We start from the raw sequence: 19,809 nt of genomic DNA on the forward strand, positions 1-19,809 counted from the left end.
AAGCTGCAGTAAGATATAATCAAGCCACTGTACTCCAGCCTGGGCAACAGAGTGAGACCCTGTCTCTCAAGAAAAACAAAATGAAAAACAAAAAAAAAAGAAACAGATCCAAAGAAATGTGAAAAAATACACTATTTAGATACATACTTAGTTCCAGTTTATCTTTGTTCCTATAGGTTAGATGAAAAAAATTATTTTTTCTCTTGGTCTATTGCCCAGGCTGGAGTGCAGTGCTACTGCACTGCAGCCTTGAACTCCTGGCCTCAAACCATCCTCTCACCTCAGTCTCCTGAGTGGATGGGACTATAGGCACGCCACCATGTCTGGCTAATTTTAAAAATTTTTTGTAGGATGGAGTAGCACTATGTCGTCCAGGCTGGTCTCAAACTTCTGGCCTCAAGTGATCCTCCCACCTCCGCCTCCCAAAGCACTGGGATTACAGGTGTAAGCCATTGCACCCAGCCTACCTTTCTTATATTTTAACTAATACTATTTAAAAAAGAAGACAATTTATTTAATGTCCTTAGTACCCTGGCTTAGCTTTGGCAAGTAATTCTTTTCATTTTGAATATCCAACAAAAATAACTGACCAAAAACATTCACTGCCATGTTGCCATACAATCCAGGCTTATTAATGTAGTCCACTGTGCTATGTCTATATTTTTAAAATGACTGAGATGACTGATAAGGAATGCTTTCTTATTTACATATTAACCAAATAAAACAGGTTGATGTTAATAATCACTGACAATCTTCCAGAAAGTAATTAGACTAATGCAATGATGCTTACCGATATGAATGTCACTAAGTTGGTCCACAGTACTCGAGACTCCATCCTCAGAAACTTCATTTTCTTGAATGGTGATCCTGTCTTCCAACCTGCCACAGATGGGTACACTAATTAAACACACACACACACGCAGTTTACCAGAAACAAAAGTGCTCTAAAATACAGAAAACGGAACACAAGTTCACTAGCATTCTTTGATCCCTCTTCCAAGTATTTTTCTCACTTTCATATATATTTTCTCACATAAGTACACTGTATTTTTCACCCTGTTCAAATCCTCGCCAAACAGTAATCATTCACAGCAACCAGGCTCACCACGTTTTATAACAATGGTTCTCAAAGTATAGTCCCCAGACAACGGCATAGTAAAGAAACTGGTTAGAAATACAAATTCTCAGGCTCACCCTTGCCCTGTGAATCAAGGGGGGATAAGGCCCAGCAATTAGTTGTGAAAAGTCCCAAAGTCATTCTAACACATGCTAATATCTGAGAACCACTACTTTAAAGAATGGGAATGCCCCTTAAGAGTGGAGACTATAAAACAATTACAATATATTAATACCATGGAATATCATGCAGCTGTTAAAAAATGAAGCAGAGATCTATATAAACTGATTAGAATAGGCAAGATATACTGTTAAGTAAACAAAGTGATTCGCAGACCAATTTGTATTAAATGGTGTCAGGTTTTGAAAAAATGGTTTGCAGCACAGAAAAATAGAATAATATTCACAAAAATATTTTAAACCTCAAAGGGAGGGGATTAAAATTGAGGAAAAAAAATAAAAAAGAACTCACAATTTTTATCTCTGTATGCTTGGGAATTAAATTCATGCATTTTTTTTTTTAACAAAAATTTAAGGACTGGAGGGATATATTCCAAAAGTACCAATAATTTATCTCTGGGAGTTAGCTTATAGGTAAGTTTTTATTTTCTAAATACTTTTAAATCTGTTTCAAATTTTATTTTATTTTTTCAATTAATTTATTTTTTTTTGAGACAGAGTCTTGCTCTGTTGCCCAGGCTGGAGTGCAGTGGCACTATCTCAGCTCACTGCAACCTCCACCTCCTCGGTTCACGCCATTCTCCTGCCTCAGCCTCCCAAGTAGCTGGGACTACAGGTGCCGGCCACCATGCCCAGCTAATTTTTGGTATTTTTAGTAGAGACAGGGTTTCATCATGTTAGCCAGGATGGTCTCGATCTCCTGACCTCATGATCTGCCCACCTCAGCCTCCCAAAGTGCTGGGATTACAGGTGTGAGCCACCGTGCCCATCCTGTTTCAAATTTTAAATAATTTTCTACTTTTTCACTTTCAGATTTTCAGCCATTTTCTGTTTTTATTTTTATTTATTTATTTTTGAGAGAGTCTCACTGCCATTCAGGTTAGAGTGCAGTGGCACAATCTTGGCTCACTGCAGTCTTCTCCTCCCAGGTTCAAGCGATTCTCATGACTTAGCCTCCCGAGTAGCTAGGGTGACAGGCAGATGCCACTGCACCCGGCTAATTTTTGTATTTTTCAGTAGAGACGGGGTTTGCCATGTTGGTCAGGTTGGTCTCGAACTCCTGACCTCAGGTGATGCACCCGCCTTGGCCTCCCAAAGTGCTGGGATTACAGGCATAAGCCACCATGTCCAGCCTCTGTTTTTTATTTTTAAAGCTTATACATATATTTATTTTAAGAGACAGGGTCTTGCTCTGCTGCCCAGGCTGGAGTGCAGTGGCATAATCATGGCACTCACTGCAGCCTTAATCTCTGGGGCTCAAGTGATCCTTCCACCTCAGTCTCCCAAGTAGCTGGGATTACTGGCACATGCAACCATGCCTGGCTATTTTTTTTTTTTTTCCCATAGAGGTGGGGTCTTGCTATGTTGCCCAGGCTGGTATCAAACTCCTGGCCTCAAACAACTTTCCCACCTTGGCTTCCCAAAGTGCTGGGATTACAGGCATAAGTCACTTTTCCCAGTCAAGCAACATATTTTTTTCATTCAGAATATAATGCCCCTTGGTTCCTCAAAAAGGTAAACTGAATTACCATATGATGCCACAATTCCACTCCAAGGTATATAACCAAAGGAACTGAAAGCAATGACTCAAACATACACCGTATGCCAATGTTCTCTGCAGCACTCTTCCAACAGCCAGAAGGTGGAAACAACCTATGTGCCCATCAACTGATGAATTATAAAAATAGATGGTGTGTGTGTATTTATGTCTATATAGATAAAATGGAGTATTATTCAGCCATAAACAGAAATGAAGAACTGGCATATCCTACAACATGGATGAAAAACTAAAAATAGTATGTTAAGTAAAAGAAGCCAGAAACAAAGGCTACATACTATATGATTCTGTAAGAAATATCCAGAATAGCTAAATCCACAGAGACAGAAAGCAGATTAATGGCTGCCAGAGGTTGGTGGGGAGGAAAAAAATGGGGAATGATTGCTTAATGGATAGAGAGGTGGGTGATGAAAATGTTCTGGAACTGTATAGTGGTGATGGTTGTACACCACTGTGAATGTCTAAATGTCATCGGCTTGTACAATTTTACATGGTGAATTTTATGTTATATGAATTTTATTCCAATAAAAAAGTAAAGTTCCTTTTAGGACTCCTAACTACTCGAATTCCAGTTGCCTCTCCTATTATTAGTTTGGTGCACACCTTGCCAGTTTTTTTCTTTAAATTTACATGCTAATCTAATACATGGAGATGATTTTTCATTCAATATTATTTTATTCCATTAATCAATGCTTTAGACATATTTCCATATTAATAAAGAGTCCCATTTATTCTTTTATCTTTTAGGTGCTGTATTATATTCCATAACACTTTAGAGTTGACCCTTGAACAACATGGGTCTGAACTTCATGCATCTACTTTGATGCAATTTTTTTTCAACCAAATGTGGACTGAAAATACAGTATGCATGGGATGCAAACCCGTGTATACAGAGGGCTGGCTTTTCATATATATGGGTTCCAGAGAGCCGACTGTGGGAGTTGAGTATGTGTAGATTTTGGTATAGGAAGGATACTGGAACCAATCCCTCAAATATACTAAAGGATGGCTGTAAACAGAAACACAGCAGTATTTTTAGCTACCTCCTTATTAATGATATTTAGACTGTTTCAAATTATTTGCTGTGACTCTCCTGGAATGAATATTCCTGCATTTGCTTCTTTGTGCTCATGTATGAATGATCTGGAGAGTAGACACCAAAAATAAAAGAGGTATATTATAGGATGTGCACATTTAAAACTTTAACGAAACTGTCAAATGGATCTCTAAACTGGCTCTACCATTTCATGTATGTATTTGCAGTCCATCAAAGCACTGTAGTCCCAATCCCTCACAGATATTTGATATATCATTTCTCTTCATATATCATATATCATTTCATGTTATTTTTGGAATATAACATGTCATGTTATAACATATATTATTTCATGTTATTTTATGGAAAAACAATCAGTGGAAAATATATCTTTTCCATTGATGTGGACAATGACTCTTGCCCTGCCTCTTACTCACTCTTCTTTGAGGAGGAGTAAGTATCTGACTAGCAGTGACATTCACAGGACCCTAGCTCTCCACTAAGTTAGTCTATGAAACACTTAGAAATCTGACTTCTTCGTCTGTCATTTTATTGACGCCCTATAACTCCTAAAGTATCACACTGTTGTATTTACTAACTATCTGGGTTTCTTCCTTCATGAATAGCCTATTCATTGCCTTTCCCCATTTTTCTCTTGGACTTTTGTCTTTTTCTTATTAATTTATACACATTCTTTATAAATTCTGGATATTAATTGTTATGTTAGGCTGCCTCCTTTAAAATTTTTTTATTTAGGTCTTTAATCAATCTGGTACTGTTTTGTTGAATGGTTTCAGAAATTGAAATGATTATTTTTTCCAAATTGTGACTGATTTGTCTCAAAAGCATGTATTAAATAGGTTATCTTTTTATGTTGATTAGAAACACCATCTTTACCATTTATTAAATTTCCATATATACATATCAAATACTGGTTTTCTATTATTCCTATAATATATAAAAATGATTTAAAGAATAGAAGATACTGTCTCTGCCTTTAAGGAACTTTTTGTTTTTCTTTTTTTTTTTTTTTTTGAGACAGAGTCTCACTCTGTCACCAAGGCTGGAGTGCAGTGGTGCAACCTTGGTTCACCGCAACCTCTACCACCTGGGTTCAAGTGATTCTCATGTCTCAGCCACACAGGTAGCTGGAATGACAGGCGTGCACACAACCACATCCGGCTAATTTATTTGTATTTTTAGTAGGGGCGGAGTTTCGCCACGTTGGCCACGCTGGTCTCAAACTCCTGGCCTCAAGAGATCCACCTACCTCAGTCTCTCAAAGTGCTGGGATTACAGGTGTGAGCCACTGGGCACATACTGCTAAGCAAAAGGGGCCAATCTAAAGACTTCATACTATATAACTAGATGACATTCTGGAAAAGGCAAACACTATGGAGACAATAAAAAGATCAGTGGCTGTCAGGGATTGTGGGGTGGAAAGAAGACTGGATAAACAGGTGAAGCACAGAGGATTGTACAGTATCATAGGAATAATAGTGTAATGTGAATCCATGTCATTATACATTTGTCAAAACTTGTAGAATGTACCAAAGAGTGAACCCTAATGTAAACTATAAACTTTAAGTTAACAGTAATGTGTCAATATTGACTCATCAGTTGTAATAAATAAAACACATTAATGCAAGATGTTAAAAATATCACAGCTTGCCAGGAATAAGAAAAAAAATTTGTTGGGGGTGGGGAATGAGGGGTATATAGTAAGTCTATAATTTTTGCTCATTTTTTTGTAAACTAAAATTGCTCTCAAAAGTCTATTAGTGACTTTTGTGAAAGTCACTTAAAAAAATCAAGAAAGCCAATATAGCAAAAGACTAAAAAGAATATAAAAATAAAATACACAACAAAATTTAACTATTATATCAAAGATATATCATACTTCTGTAAATTAACTAGATATTTAAACACAAAAATTTCAGATTGAATCACGAACCATATCAGAAACATAATTAAAATAAAATAATTCAGAAAAGCTGAAAACAGAAGGATGAGCCAGTGCAGACTGGGCAAATACAAATAAAAAGATAAAACTTAGTCAAAAAATATTTTTGTATTTTTAGTACAGATGGGGTTTCGCCATGTTGGCCAGGCTGGTCTTGAACTCCTGACCTCAGGTGATCTGCCCTCCTCGGCCTCCCAAAGTACTGGGAATACAGGTGTAAGCCACCATACCCGGCTCACTTCATTTACTTTTTTTGAGACAGAGTCTTGCTCTGTAGCCCAGGCTGCAGTGCAGTGGCATGATCTTGGCTCACTGCAATCTCTGCCTCCTGGGTTCAAGCGATTCTTGTGCCTCAGTCTCTCAAGTAGCTGGGACTACAGGCACGTGCCACCATGCCTGGCTAATTTTTGTATTTTTGTTAGAGACAGAGTTTTGCCATGTTGGCCAGGCTGGTCTTGAACTCCTGCCCTCAAGTGATCTTCTCGCCTCAGACTCCCAAATTGCTGGGATTACAGGTGTCAGCCACTGTGCCTGGCCTCTTCAAATATTTTATATACTTGTTTATTTCTGAACCATATGAATATCTATTAAAATTAAATTATTTTTATAAGGTATTACAATATTAGGATATTATGTTGCAATAGCTTATTATAGTATTTTCTTAAAAGTTATTACAAAAGGGACCTGGGTTTTAAAATGTAAGGAAAAGATGTACATACTGAGCTTCCTTTGCTTCTTTTTCCTCACTAATCCACACATCAGTAACAGTGCATGGCAAGCTCTCATCTTTGTTTGTTCCACTTGGCTCTTGTAGAACTTCTGTTTCCAAATCATCAGGTTCTGCAAAGGATAAACATAACAAGAAACATCTCAAAGCAAAATTTGTCAGGAGAATATTGAATAAACTTTCATAAATGATTGCTACCTAGTTTTAGGGTAATATAGTCATTAAAACAGAAAAATTAAATAGTCTATCTATAGGGTTTAAATCTTATTATTGTGTTAAGTCTCTAGTTCAGTTATTTCTGAAATGACAGACTACTTCTTTAGCCTTTTACTGTAATAAAAATGCTCAAAGGTAATATGGTATACTCTCTATTTTTCACCATTATGTAAAATTTTCTCTTCCATTAAAAGTTTAGTCATACATAAATTTGTTTAGAGAAGGTATAAAAACAGTTTAAAGAATAAAGATATTTGTGGTTAGAAATATGGAAGAATAGACTGTGATATTACTGATTAGTAACTAAAATAAAATTTCAATCTTTAAAATCTATCTTTTAATAGTCAAAAAAGAAAAACTATTACCTGGACTTTCACAATGGTATTGAGAACATAATTGAATGGCACTAAAAATCTATTTTCTTAGACCTTCAATAATTTTTTTTTTTTTTTGAGACAGGGTTTCACTCCCATTGCCCAGGCTGGAGTGCAGTGGTGTGCTCTTGGCTCACTACAACCTATACCTCCCAGGCTCAAGTGATCCTCCTGCCTCAGCCTCCTGAGTAGCTGGGACTAGAGGCACACACTACCACACCAGGCTAATTTTTGTATTTTTAGTAGAGATGGGGCTTCACCATGTTGCCTGGTTGGTCTTGAACTCCTGACCTCAAGTGATCCACCTGCCTCAGTCTCTCAAAGTGCTGGGATTAGAGGTGTGAACCACCACGCCTGGCCTGACTCTCAATTAACATCAAGATGTCACCTCTGTTTTCTGGCAGTGCCTCATTTTTCACTTGGTTGATATTTTCTAAAAGTGAATAGAGATGAGAAGAGTATTTGTTAACTTCTCTTTTTCCTTTCCAATTAAGATTATCAATACTATCCTGTTTAAGCCAACACTATCCCTCTTACTTCCCCTGGAATATAGACATACTTCTCCATTTTTAAAGCTTCCAATTATCTGTCTTACTTGGAAAGACAACTGATATTGTACTAAACTTTTAAGTTTTTATCTTTTATTCAAATGATTATTTTGGTCATTCATTCAAGGTAAGCACTTGGGGGCAAAATCCTTTTTTATTTTTTAATGAATAACTCTGTTTCCTAGCACTTTAAGCTGTATCATTATCAACTTATTCTATAAACTTGACTTATGACTGTATTACCTGCAAAGCCTAGAATATTTACTCTCTGGTCTATCAACTGCTGCACTAGGCTATACAGCTTCCATAGTATTCCTAACATTCTTTTCTTTTCTTTTTTAAAGAAAAGACGTAAGATACTGTTTTAGTTCAGGCTACTATAACAGAATATCATAGACTGGGTGGCATAAACAATATAAACTTATTTCTCAGAGTTCTGGAGGCTGAAGGATCCCATGTCAGCGTGCCAGCATGGTTGGTTCTAGAGGGCCCTCTTCCTGTTTTGCAGATAACCTTTTCCTCCTTGTATCCTTATGTGGTAGAAAGCAGAAAGCTCTCTGGCCTATTCTTATAAGGGCACCCATCCCATTCATGAGGGTGCCACTCTCATAACCTAATTACCTTGCAAAGACTGCACCTCCAATACCATTACATCAGGGATTAGATTTCAACATACGATTTTTTGGGGGGGTAGGGAGGGGAACAAACTTTCATTCCATAATGATACTAGTAACTATGGTTCTAATGAATAAGATTATTTAAGTTACTCTGGTGAATTAAGGATGGTCACATGTTGCAGGGTTTCTGGTTTCCTCTCAACTAGAGGGAGCTCTGTTTCTCCTCCTCTTTAATTTTAGCTGGCATGCTGATTCCTTTGAGTAATGGAATAGAGTGAAAGTGATGCTATGCCAGTTCCACGCTGAGCCTTCAAGAGAACTGGGAGCTATTCTATTTGATACCTGGAAGCCTGAGCCATCATGAAAATAGTTTATTCTGAAAGACCACATTGCAATGCCATGAGACTAAAATGAAGGAGAGGGACCCGGATAAGTATGCCAGGCATGGGAGTAATATCATTTTGCGCCTTCCAAAAAAGCCCAGCTGATGGCTGAATACCACTCAGCAATACCAGTTGATACTACATGAAGCAGAAGAACCTCCAAATTCCTGACTCAAAAAATTGTGAGATAACATAAAATAAAAATAAAAATTGTTTTTTATTTTGGAGACAAGTTCTCACTCTGTCACCCAGGCTGGAGTGCAGTGGCATGCTCATGGCTCACTGTAGCCTCAAACTCTTGGGCTCAAGTGATTCTCCCACCTCAGCCTCCCTAGTAGATGGGACTACAGGCATGCAGCACCACATGCAGCTAATTTTCATATTTTCAGTAGAGATGGGGTACTGTCATGTGGCCCAGGCTGGTCTTAAACTCCTGGGCTCAAGCGATCTGCCAGCCTTGGCTTCCTGAAGTGTCAGGATTACAGGTGTGAGCCACCAAGCCCGGCCTAAAATTGTTATTTTAAGCCAAGTTTTAGGAGTAATTTGTTTTGCAGCAATAGATAACTGAAACAGAATTACATATCCAGAAGTGGGGAGCTGACGTGAAAGCCTGTGTGCACTGGCTTTGGGACTGTGGAGCAGGCAGAAATTGGAGGGGCTTCAGTGACATTGTTGGTGAGAGACTGGCCAGTGAAAAACAGTTACTGGAGGCTGGAGAAAAGGGGATTCTTGTTCTACAATGGCTGAAAGTTTGGTAACTGCAATAATGTGGAAGATAGTAAATGTACTTTATGGATCCAGTAGTCTAGCTAAGGAGTTATCAAAGCAGAACATTCAAAGTGACAGCTGCTTAATAACTTCTCATAAAGAACAAGAAAAGAGATTAATTGAAGAAAAAAGTTTAGCTTATGAGCAGAATTTAGAAGAGACACAGAGAGTCCAGGATAATTCCTTCTAGGCAACAAAAGCTTCTTAAGGGAAGACATGGCCTCAAGACAAAGACTAAATTCAGGACAGTAGGGTGTGGCCTCAGGGCAAAGATGAAGTCAAGGTTGTGCCCATAAGATCTGTTATGGCACAGAAAGATTTAAAGGCATGCCTTGCAGACCCTCTTTGCTAGACAAAGAATTTCTAAGAACTCAAGAGCACTATCTTACAGTATCCTTATAGATAACTGAAGGTAGAAAAGAGTCCATCTCAGAAACATGAGTGGCTTTTGTTAACCACAGTGAATATCAGTAATATTCACATAAACCCACAAAATTACTTAGAAATTCTGCTTGTGGAAGCACTATAAGCTCAGACTGAAGGGGACAAACATAGTTCAAAACAGAAGAGCCCTTGAGCACACCAAGCTTTGGTGCAAGGAAGCAGGCTGACACTGCTATTCCTGGTTGGATTTTAGAATTTCTAGGGACCAGTGACTGCTATCTGCTTCCCATCTTCCTTGTTTTTGAAAAGGTGTCTCAAAGATTGTTTCACCATTGTATGTGGTACGTATGGAAAACAGGGAACTTATTTTTTTTTTTACTCACAGGTCTTCAGATTGAGAATCACCGTACTCGAAGACCTGTAGATGAGAAAACCCATCTGCACTGAGGCTTGACTTTGTCGTATTAAACTCTGAGCTAATGTCATAATGAGATGAGGCTTTGAGAAGGCGTGAGTGGATTTTGCATATGGGAGGAATGAAAATAATTTTTGGTCAGAGGGCCGACTATGGCAGATGTAGGACAGATGCAAATTCTTTGACACCCTTCCCATTGAGAGGTGGGTTCTGTTTCCCCTCCCTTTGAATCCAGGTTGGGCTGTGACTGCTTTGACTAATAGAGCATGACAGAAGTGCTAGTTCTGAGATCAGCTTTTAAGAGTACAAGCCACTTTCACCTTAGCATCTGTGAGCCCCGGGCCATCATATAAGAAGTCAGACTATCCTGCCAGAAAGAGTACACAGAATAGCCCTGAAACCACATGAAGAGGGAGAGGGGCCCAGCTAAGCTGTACTTGCCAAGATAGCAGTGAAGCTTTTTGGGACCCTTCAGACCAGCCTAGCTGCCAGCTGACCAGCACCTACTGATCTCTGAGATAAAGGCACATGAATTAGGAAAAATCACATTAGCCAAGTCTTGACTCAATTCCTGGCAAATAAAATCATGAGATGAAATGGTTGGTGTTTCAACACTAAGTTTTGGGGTGACTTGCTAGGCAGTCATTAAAAAAAGACCAATTACTAAAAACATAAAAATACTGAACCTAATTTGAGATAAATTACCCAAACATATACAAATTTTGATAATCTATTTATAAAGCTTGTGAAATTTAAGTTTTTACTAAATCAAATATAGCTCATTTTGACTCATTAGAACATACCTTCTAAATTTCCTTCCAGTTTCAATGACATCTGTGGAGATGCCTCAGTAAACTCGGGGCTTTTTGTCTCAACAGGAGAATCAACAATAGCTGATGGGTTTATTTCATGTGAAATACATTGCACTTTTTTTTCTTCAGTAATTAAGGGTTTGTACTTTTCCCCTTCAGGAGAAATATCTGTGAAAACAAAAAATAAAAAATCATGCTAGTTCTCAAAATGACGAATTTTATCTGTAATGGCATTTGGGGCAAAGTTCAAAAAGCTGCATTATTGCAACAGGTAATTACTAGTCAAGTTCTGTTACATATTAGAAGTTAATAAGTGACTACGGTATATGAAAGTCAAATTTCATTTCAATTGTACGTAATAATTTCCATGGTGGTTAAAATGGTTTACCGTCTTTCCGCTTTTGGTAAAATTAATATGTGTATTAGAATACTATTTTTAAAATTATTAACTAGTGGATTCTGTTTATATGAAGTAACTCCTAGTTACTTCTAACTGCTCTGAAATTCTCCACACTTTCAGTTGGTACCAGGAGAGAAGAGGTTTACCTCAGAACATCCTAAGACAGGTTCAAAAAAGAATAAAAAGAAAAAAAAAGTTACCTCAGAATAACTTAATGCAGTTGTTTACCACCCTGTCACTCCTATTAATCTGCTGAAGATTTTACTTTCCAGGTTACAAGTGCCCCAACACTAACTCTGTCATAACTAATTTAGGTGATTTCTATATCTGTATCAATAATCCTTCCAATAGGTAGGCCTCTTGGTTTGTTGCACTTCACTCTACCTCAGTCTTCTTCACCCTATCTCCAGCACTCCAATGCTCATATCTTAGAGATTTTGTCATTCATTATAGCCTCTTGAAATGTCCAGTGGTAAGTATTCCACCCTCTAACACTCGTTTCCCACTTCTCTCCCTCTACAACTCCAACTCTAAAAAAATTTTACCCTGAAAGTACCCGCAATGCACTGATCCTGCTACATTTTCTGTCATCTCCATTAAAATCCATAGAAATTCCATCATATAGTCATTCTCTTGTGCATCCTCAACTCATTGTATTCACATGGCAAAACCTCAACTTTGCATAAATTCAATTCTCTGCCTACTATATCTGCATACACATGGTTAAAATGGTTGAAGAAAAACAGAGATCCTTGCCCATTGGTCTCAATTTCAATTCATTGTTTCTAAAGCCAAGTAGGCCCTTTGTGTTGGCTGCAGTCCTTTTATAACACTGGGTTAGCAGGAACTGTCCTTAGCTCAGTTAATTTCCAGAGCAAAAAAGTTGTTCATCAAGTATTTATAAGTTGTTTTACTCTTTACTTCTTTCTAGTCAACAGAGAACAAAACTATAGTGTTGCAAATGTTTCAGAATCATTTCCCCGCACTGTGCTCCAACAAACTGCCTGCCAAAACGAACTGACTGTAGCAGAGATCACACCTGTGTTTTTCCTCCTTCAGCCCTACCATTCTGCAATAAAATCATGTCTATTAATACCAGGAATCGGGATACCATATTGCATTATTATTATTAAATGCTTTAGTGGGTTCTAACAAATACAGTAAGAATAGGAAATAATCAAAATATAGGAGAAAAATCTGTTTCTTGTCACTGATGATAAACCTGCACATGGGGAACATCTAAGATCTCAAGGAAGAAAACTAAATAGATTTAGTAAAAATAATCAGTATGGTGTCCAGACATAAAATTTTCTATCTATATATAGAAAGAAATAGGGGAAGGAAGAGGAGGATGTTAGGATCTCTCTCTCTTTTTTTTTTCCTGAGACCAGAGTTTTGCTCTGTCACCCAGGATGGAGTGCAGTGGCGTGATCCCAGCTCATTGCAACCTCCACTTCCCGGGTTCAAGCAATTCTGCTGCCTCAGCCTCCCTAGTAGCTGGGATTACAGGCACACGGCACCATGTCCCGCTAATTTTTTATGTTTTTAGTAGAGACAGGGTTTCGCCATGTTGGCCAGGCTGGTCTCAAGCTCCTGACCTGAAATGACCCGCCTCAGCCTCCCAAAGTGCTGGGATTACAAGCATGAGCCACCACGCCTGGCTGGATATCCATACGAAACAAAAATTCTTAAAAAATAGCAAAAAGCAATGAAATATAAAAAAGGGCAGAGAATATAAACAGGCAATTTTCAAAGCAGCAAATCAAAATAGTCAATAGAATGCAACATAATGAAATTCACTCACAATTAGAAAAGGAAAAATAAAACCAATGAAATATATACCACATAAAAATGGTAAAAATTTTTTTAAAGGAATATTACCTTTCAGCCTATTTAATATTTAAAAATCAATCAATGAAATTTGCAACATTAATATAATAAAAGAAAAATTAGATTATATTAATTGATTTGGAAAATGGGTTTGGAGAGAGCTTCAGTATGGCTGACCACAGACACCTGGCACTCGCCTGTTCCACAGAGAAGTACCAAAACAGCAAGTAGATATTAACACATTGAATAGAGCATCTAAAAGAGAACACAGGAATTCAGCAGGAAAGGGATAGGGAACCTCTGAGGCATGGAAGGAGAGGGAAGTGAAGCAGTTGGCCTGGTTAGGACTGGCTAGAAGCCAGGAGAAACACCACAGAGTGACCTGCCCGAGTGCAGGAAAATGGTAAGAGAGATCCCCAGTGGTCCACATTCTCACCATGGACTCCTGCAAACCCAGCCATGACTCCTCAGCCCTCAAGTGCCCTGAGACTAGTAGAGGAAACTGCCTGGAGTCAAAGTGATGCATTATTCTAGAGAGGAAGTTTGTGTTGGAACTCACACAGCATCCTGAGACCCAAGCAGCTGCCACGTGGTGCCACTTTGAGAACCCAACCCCTACCAGATAACAACCTGCCCCAGGGCTCAACAGGCCCTGAATCTCCACAACCCTGGAGCCCTACTGACATCTACTCCATGTCCACCTATAGATTTGCAACCTTGTGACATGAGCTGGACTCAACTGTGCAGCCGGGTCCCTAGTCCTCTAGCCCACACACAGTCCTACACCACAGGAAACGGGTGGTGCAGCACATTAGGAAGGCTGCCCCTGGGAAAAAGGCAGCTGAAGCATGTGCTCCCCAGAGCCTGGGAGCTGCCTTCCTGGAGTTGCTGGCACTGATAGCAACCCTGCCTCCCCTAGCACCTGGGTGAATGTGCACTTGTGTGCACCTTCAGGCTCATGGAGACAGGCATGCTTGGAGCCTGAGGTCAGGCCTGCGCCACTCACTGATGCCACCACCTGAGAGTGCTACCTGGTAGCTGGGAGATCGATCTGCCCCATGCATCAGAGCTGGCATTAGCAAGCATGTCATCCAGGACTGGAGATCAACCCACTATGCCTGTTGATGCTGGTGCCTGCACACACAGTCGGGGGCCTGAGGACAGGCCCTCCTGCCTACCACCACCACCACTGATTTTTGAGTGTGCCGTCTGGGGTCCTGGGGGTAGAACTGCCATGCTAAGCACAACCTGTGCCTAACAGCACCACCACAGGGCTTGAAGACAGACCCACCCTGCCCTGCTCCTGCCTTGGCAAAGGCCTGTGAGCATCATCCAGGGGCACAGGGATCAATAAGCCCTGCCTACTGCTGCTAGTGCCTGTATAAGCCTTCCAGGGGCCTGGGAAAGGGCCTGCCCAGCCTGCCAGCACCCACACACATCATCTAGGGTCTGGAGATCAACCAGTCCTGTCCAACATAAACTGTCTGCACATGTACCATACACGGGCCCAAGGACAGGCCTGCTCAACCTGGCGATGCCCCCAATAGTGCTGTGTGTATTGTCCAGAGGTCTGGAGATCTACCCATCTCTGTCTGCCACCATAGATGCCCAAACATACCTTCCAGAGGGCCCTGAGACCCAACGTGCAGCCACTGCCACCATCCACCTGCACGTGCCACCTAAAGGCCTGGAGACTAGCCCTCTCAGTTCACTGCCACCACTGCTGGTGCCCATGAGTGCTGATGATGGACCCAGGGACTAGCCCTGCCCACCTGGCCCACCATTGCTACTGCTGACACCCAAGTAAGCCATACGGAGGCCCAAGGATTACCTGGACCCACTATCACCAGTGCCTGAACACGTACCTGCATTATCAGCATGCTGCCAAGACTGGGGCCTGAGGACTGGCTCAACTGGCTCTCTGTCCACAGTAAATCCTTACCAGAGTCTCCACTAACAACCATAACCTAAGACACACAGGAATTCACAGATACCACTGACACTGATTACAGCCAAATAAATGATATGAAGACTGCACTACTCTGCCCACCCAAAATCAAAGCCGAAACACCCTACTCAACCAACACCATGGATACCTATACGGGAAAAAGTCTTTGCCTATGAAAGCCGATCCGTAAAATCGGAAGAAGTGATTATTACAATAGATGCACAGATATCAATATAAGGACACGAGAAACATGAAACATGAAAAGTAAGGAGACATGATACCTCCAAAAGAACACGGTAATTCTCCAGCAAGATGCCAACGAAAATAAATCTACGAAATGCCTGAAACAATTCAAAGTAAAATTTAAGCTAAGTGAGGTATAGGAGAACACAGATAAATAATACAAAGAAATTAGAAAAACAATTCATGGTTTGAATGAGAAATTCAACACAGATAGATATCATTAAAGATAACAAAACAGGGCCAGATGCTATGACTCACAAATGTAATCCTAGTGCTTTAGAAAAGGAAGGCAGAAGGACTGCTTGCAGCCAGGAGTTTGAGACCAGTCTGGGCAACACAGTGAGATACTGTGTCTACAGGAAATTCTTAAAAAAGTAAATCAGGTGTGGTGGCATGTGCCTATAGCCCTAGCTAGTCTGGAAAATAAGGTGGGAGGATCTCCTGAGTCCAGGATTTGAGGCTGTAGTGAGCTATGATTGCACCAATGTACTCTAGCCTGGATGACAGAGAGCCTGTCTCAAAGTAAAAATATATATATTTTTCTCTCTCTTTCATAATTTGAGACCAGCCTGGGCAACATGGCAAAACTCTGTCTCTACACAAAATAAACAAAATTAGCCAAGCATGGTGTCACATGCCTGTAGTCCCAGCTACTTGGGAGGTTGAGATGGGAGGATCCCTTGAACCCAGGAGGTCAAGGCTGCAGTGAGCTGTGATGTGATCATGGCACTGCCACTGCACTCCAGCCTGGGTGACAGAGCCCTGTCTCAAAAACAAACAAACAACAACAAAAAAGCCCCCAACTCTCCCCACCGCAAAATTCAATGAATTGAATAAAAGTACAACTGAGAGCTTCAACAATAGAGTAGATTACACAGAAAAAAGAGTTTCTGAACTTGAAAACAGTTCTTTCTAAATAATCCGGTCAGAAAAGAAATAAAAGGATAAAAGAAAAAAAAAAAGAATGGAAGTCTATGTGACATATGAGAAACTGTAAAGTGCCCAAATCCTCAAATTTTGGGTGTTCCAGAAAAAAAGAGACGGGCAAGGACATAGAAAATTTCTCTAATGAAATAATAACTGGAAATTTCCCAAGTCTTGTAAGAGATATAGACATTCAGATACAGGAAACTTAAAGACACAAAAAGATTCAACCCAAAAAGATATTTTCCAAGGCACATTACAATCAGACAGTTAAAAGTCAAAGAGAATTCTAAAAACAGAAAGAAGAGAGCATCAAGTTACATATAAGGGCACCCCAACAGACTAACAATGACTTTCTCAGCAGAAAACTTATAAGCTAGGAGAAAATGGGATGATATATTCAAAGTGCTGAGAAAACAAAACCAAAACCAAAAACAAACCAACAACAAACTGTCAGCCAAGAATACTATACCCACCAAAACTATCCTTCAAAAATGAAGGAGAAATAAAGTCTTTCCCAAAGAAGCAAAAACTGGGAGAATTCAACAGTAGATTGACCCTATAAGAAATGCTTAAGAGAGAGCTACATGTGGAAATAAAAGGTCAATATCTACCACCATGCAAGCACAGTAAAGTATAAAACCTGACAGAGCACATTCACAGACAAGAGAGAGAAAGGAGTCAAATGTTATAGAAAATAACCAAACTGCAATGAAACGATAAAAGAGAAGGAAAAGAACAACAAAATATCCAAAAACCCATTAACAAAATGACCAGAGTTAAGTCCTCACCTATCAATAATAAACTCTAATATAAATGAAATAAATTAATCATTCAGAAAATACAAGTTGGCTGAATGGATTAAAAAAAATAACCAAACTATATGCTGCCTACAATAAACTCATTACACATATAGACTGAAAGTGAAGACACAGAAAAAGATATTCCATGCAAATGGAAACAAAAAAAGAGTGGTAGAAGGCATACACTTATACCAGATAAGACATATTTTCACCCAAAAGCTGTAAAAAAAAAAAAAAAAGACAAAGAAGATCATTATATAATGATGAAGGGAAAAATTCAACAAGCAGACCTAACAATTATAAACAGATGTACACTCAACAGCAGAACCCCTAGATATATAAAGCAACTAAAGGGAGAGATAGACTCCAATATAACAAGAGTTGTGGACTTCAACACCCCACTGACAGCACTGGACAGATAATCTAGACAGAAAATTAACAAAGAAACATTTGATTTAAACTGCACTTTAGACCAAATGGACGTAACAGACACCTACAGAACATATCCAACAGCAGCAGAATATACATTCTTCTCATCAGCACATGGAATATTCTCCAGGACAGGCCATATGGACAGGCCAATGAAATTCAAAATAACAGAGAAAAAATTCAGAATCTTACCAGATAAATTTAACAAAAAGACTGAAATAATTAAAAAGAATCAAGCAGAAATTCTGGAGCTGAGAAATGCAATTGGCATACTGATGAATGCGAAAGAGTCCTTTAATAGCAGAACATATCAAAAGAATAAAGAATTAGTAAGCTTGAAGACAGGCTGCTTGAAAATACATAGTCAGAGGAGACAAAAAACAATTAAAAATACATAGTCAGAGGAGACAAAAAACAAAGGAAAAAGAATAAGGAATACCTACAAGATCTAAAAAGTAGACTCAAAAGGGCAAATCTAAGAGTGATTTGTTGTAATGAGGAAGTAGAGAGAAAGACCGGGGTACAAAGTTTATTGAAAGGGATGTCAGAGAACTTCCTGAACCTAGAAAAAGATATCAATATTCAACTACAAGAAGGTTATAGAACACCAAGCATATGTAATCCAAGGAAGACTACCTCAAGACATTTACTAATCAAACTCCAAAAGGTCAAAGATAAAGAAAGGAAAGCAGTAGCAGACTTTTGTGTCTGACAGCAGACTTTTCAGCAAAAACCTTACTGGCCAGGAGAGAGTGACAGGACATATTTAATGTACTGAAAGAAAAAAACTTTTATCCTAACATAGTATAATCCAGAGAAAGTATCCTTCAAACATGCTGAAGAAATAAAGACTTTACCAGACAAACAAAAGCTGAGGGATTTCATCAACACAAGACCTGCCCCATAATAAATGCTAAAAGGAGTTTTTTAATATGAAAGAATAGGATGATAATGAGTAATAAGAAATCATCTGAAGGTGTAAAATTTACTAACAACAGTAAGTATACAGAAAAACACAGAATATTAGAACACTGTAATTGTGGTATGTAAGCTACTCATACCTTGAGGAGAAAGACTAAAAGATGAACTGATTGAAAATAAAAATTATTCACACCTGTAATCCTAGCACTCTGGGAGGTGGAGGTGGGTGGATCACTTGAGGTGAGGAGTTTGAGAACAGCCTGGCCAACATGCTAAAACTCCATCTCTACTAAAAATACAAAAAAATTAGCCAGGTGTGGTGGCATGCACTTGTAATCCAGGCTACTTGGGAGGCTGAGGCAGGAGAATCACTTGAACCCGGGTGGTGGAGGTTGCAGTGAGCTGAGATCATGCCACTGCACTCCACCTCGGGCAACGGAGCGAGACTCTGCCTCAAAAAATAAAATGAAATAAAATAAATAAACATTATGTGGGGTGTGGTGCTTATGCCTGTAATCCTAGAACTTTGGAAGGCTGAGGTGGGAGGATTGCTGGAACCCAGGAGTTTGAAATCAGCCTGGGCAACATGCAACATGAAACCAGCCTGGGCAACAGGCAAAAACCTTTCTCTACAAAAAAATACAAAAAAATTAGCTAGGTATGATGGACATGCCTGTAGTCCCAGCTACTTGGGAGGCTGATGTGAGATCACCTGAGCCCAGGAGGTGGAAGTTGCAGTAAGCTGAGATTGTGCCCCTGCCCTCCAGCCTGGGTGACAGAGTGAGTCCCTGTCCCAAGGAAAAAAAAAAAAAAAATTATAACTTTTTGAGAGACAATACAGTAAGATATAAATAGAAACAAAAAGTTGAAAAGTGGGGGACAAAGTTAGAGTTTTTACTAGTTTTTTCTTTGCCTGTTTGGTATCTGTTTTTGCAATCACTGTTGTCATCAGTTTAAAATAACGGGTTATAAGATAGTATTTCTACCTCATAGTACCATCAAAAATAAAAAATCATACAACAGGTAGACAAAAAAATAAAAAGCAAGAAATTAAAACATACCACTAAAGAAAATCACCTTCACTAAAATGAAGATATGAAGGAAGGAAGGAAGAGAAGTCCACAAAACAACCAGAAAACAAATAACAAAATGGCAGAACCAAGTCTTCACTTGTAATAATCCCATTGAACATAAATGGAATAAACTCTCTAATC

General features: G+C 39.1%; 1 protein-coding gene across 5 annotated transcripts in view; it reads right to left on the bottom strand.

The window, feature by feature from the left end:
* The window catches only part of NEK1 (NIMA related kinase 1), a 194,621-nt gene that overhangs the window by 32,752 nt on the left and 142,060 nt on the right, over window positions 1-19,809 (bottom strand). For all 5 annotated transcript variants that reach the window (XM_025384760.1, XM_025384758.1, XM_025384756.1 and 2 more), the window contains 3 exons: window positions 11,089-11,265; window positions 6,573-6,693; window positions 791-879 (listed from right to left, as the gene is read on the bottom strand). In XM_025384760.1, the coding sequence (XP_025240545.1) occupies window positions 791-879; window positions 6,573-6,693; window positions 11,089-11,265 (387 nt within the window). The remainder of the gene's footprint in view (window positions 1-790; window positions 880-6,572; window positions 6,694-11,088; window positions 11,266-19,809) is intronic.

The sequence above is a fragment of the Theropithecus gelada genome, chromosome 5 (genome assembly GCF_003255815.1).
Source record: "Theropithecus gelada isolate Dixy chromosome 5, Tgel_1.0, whole genome shotgun sequence".
Lineage (NCBI taxonomy): Eukaryota > Metazoa > Chordata > Mammalia > Primates > Cercopithecidae > Theropithecus > Theropithecus gelada.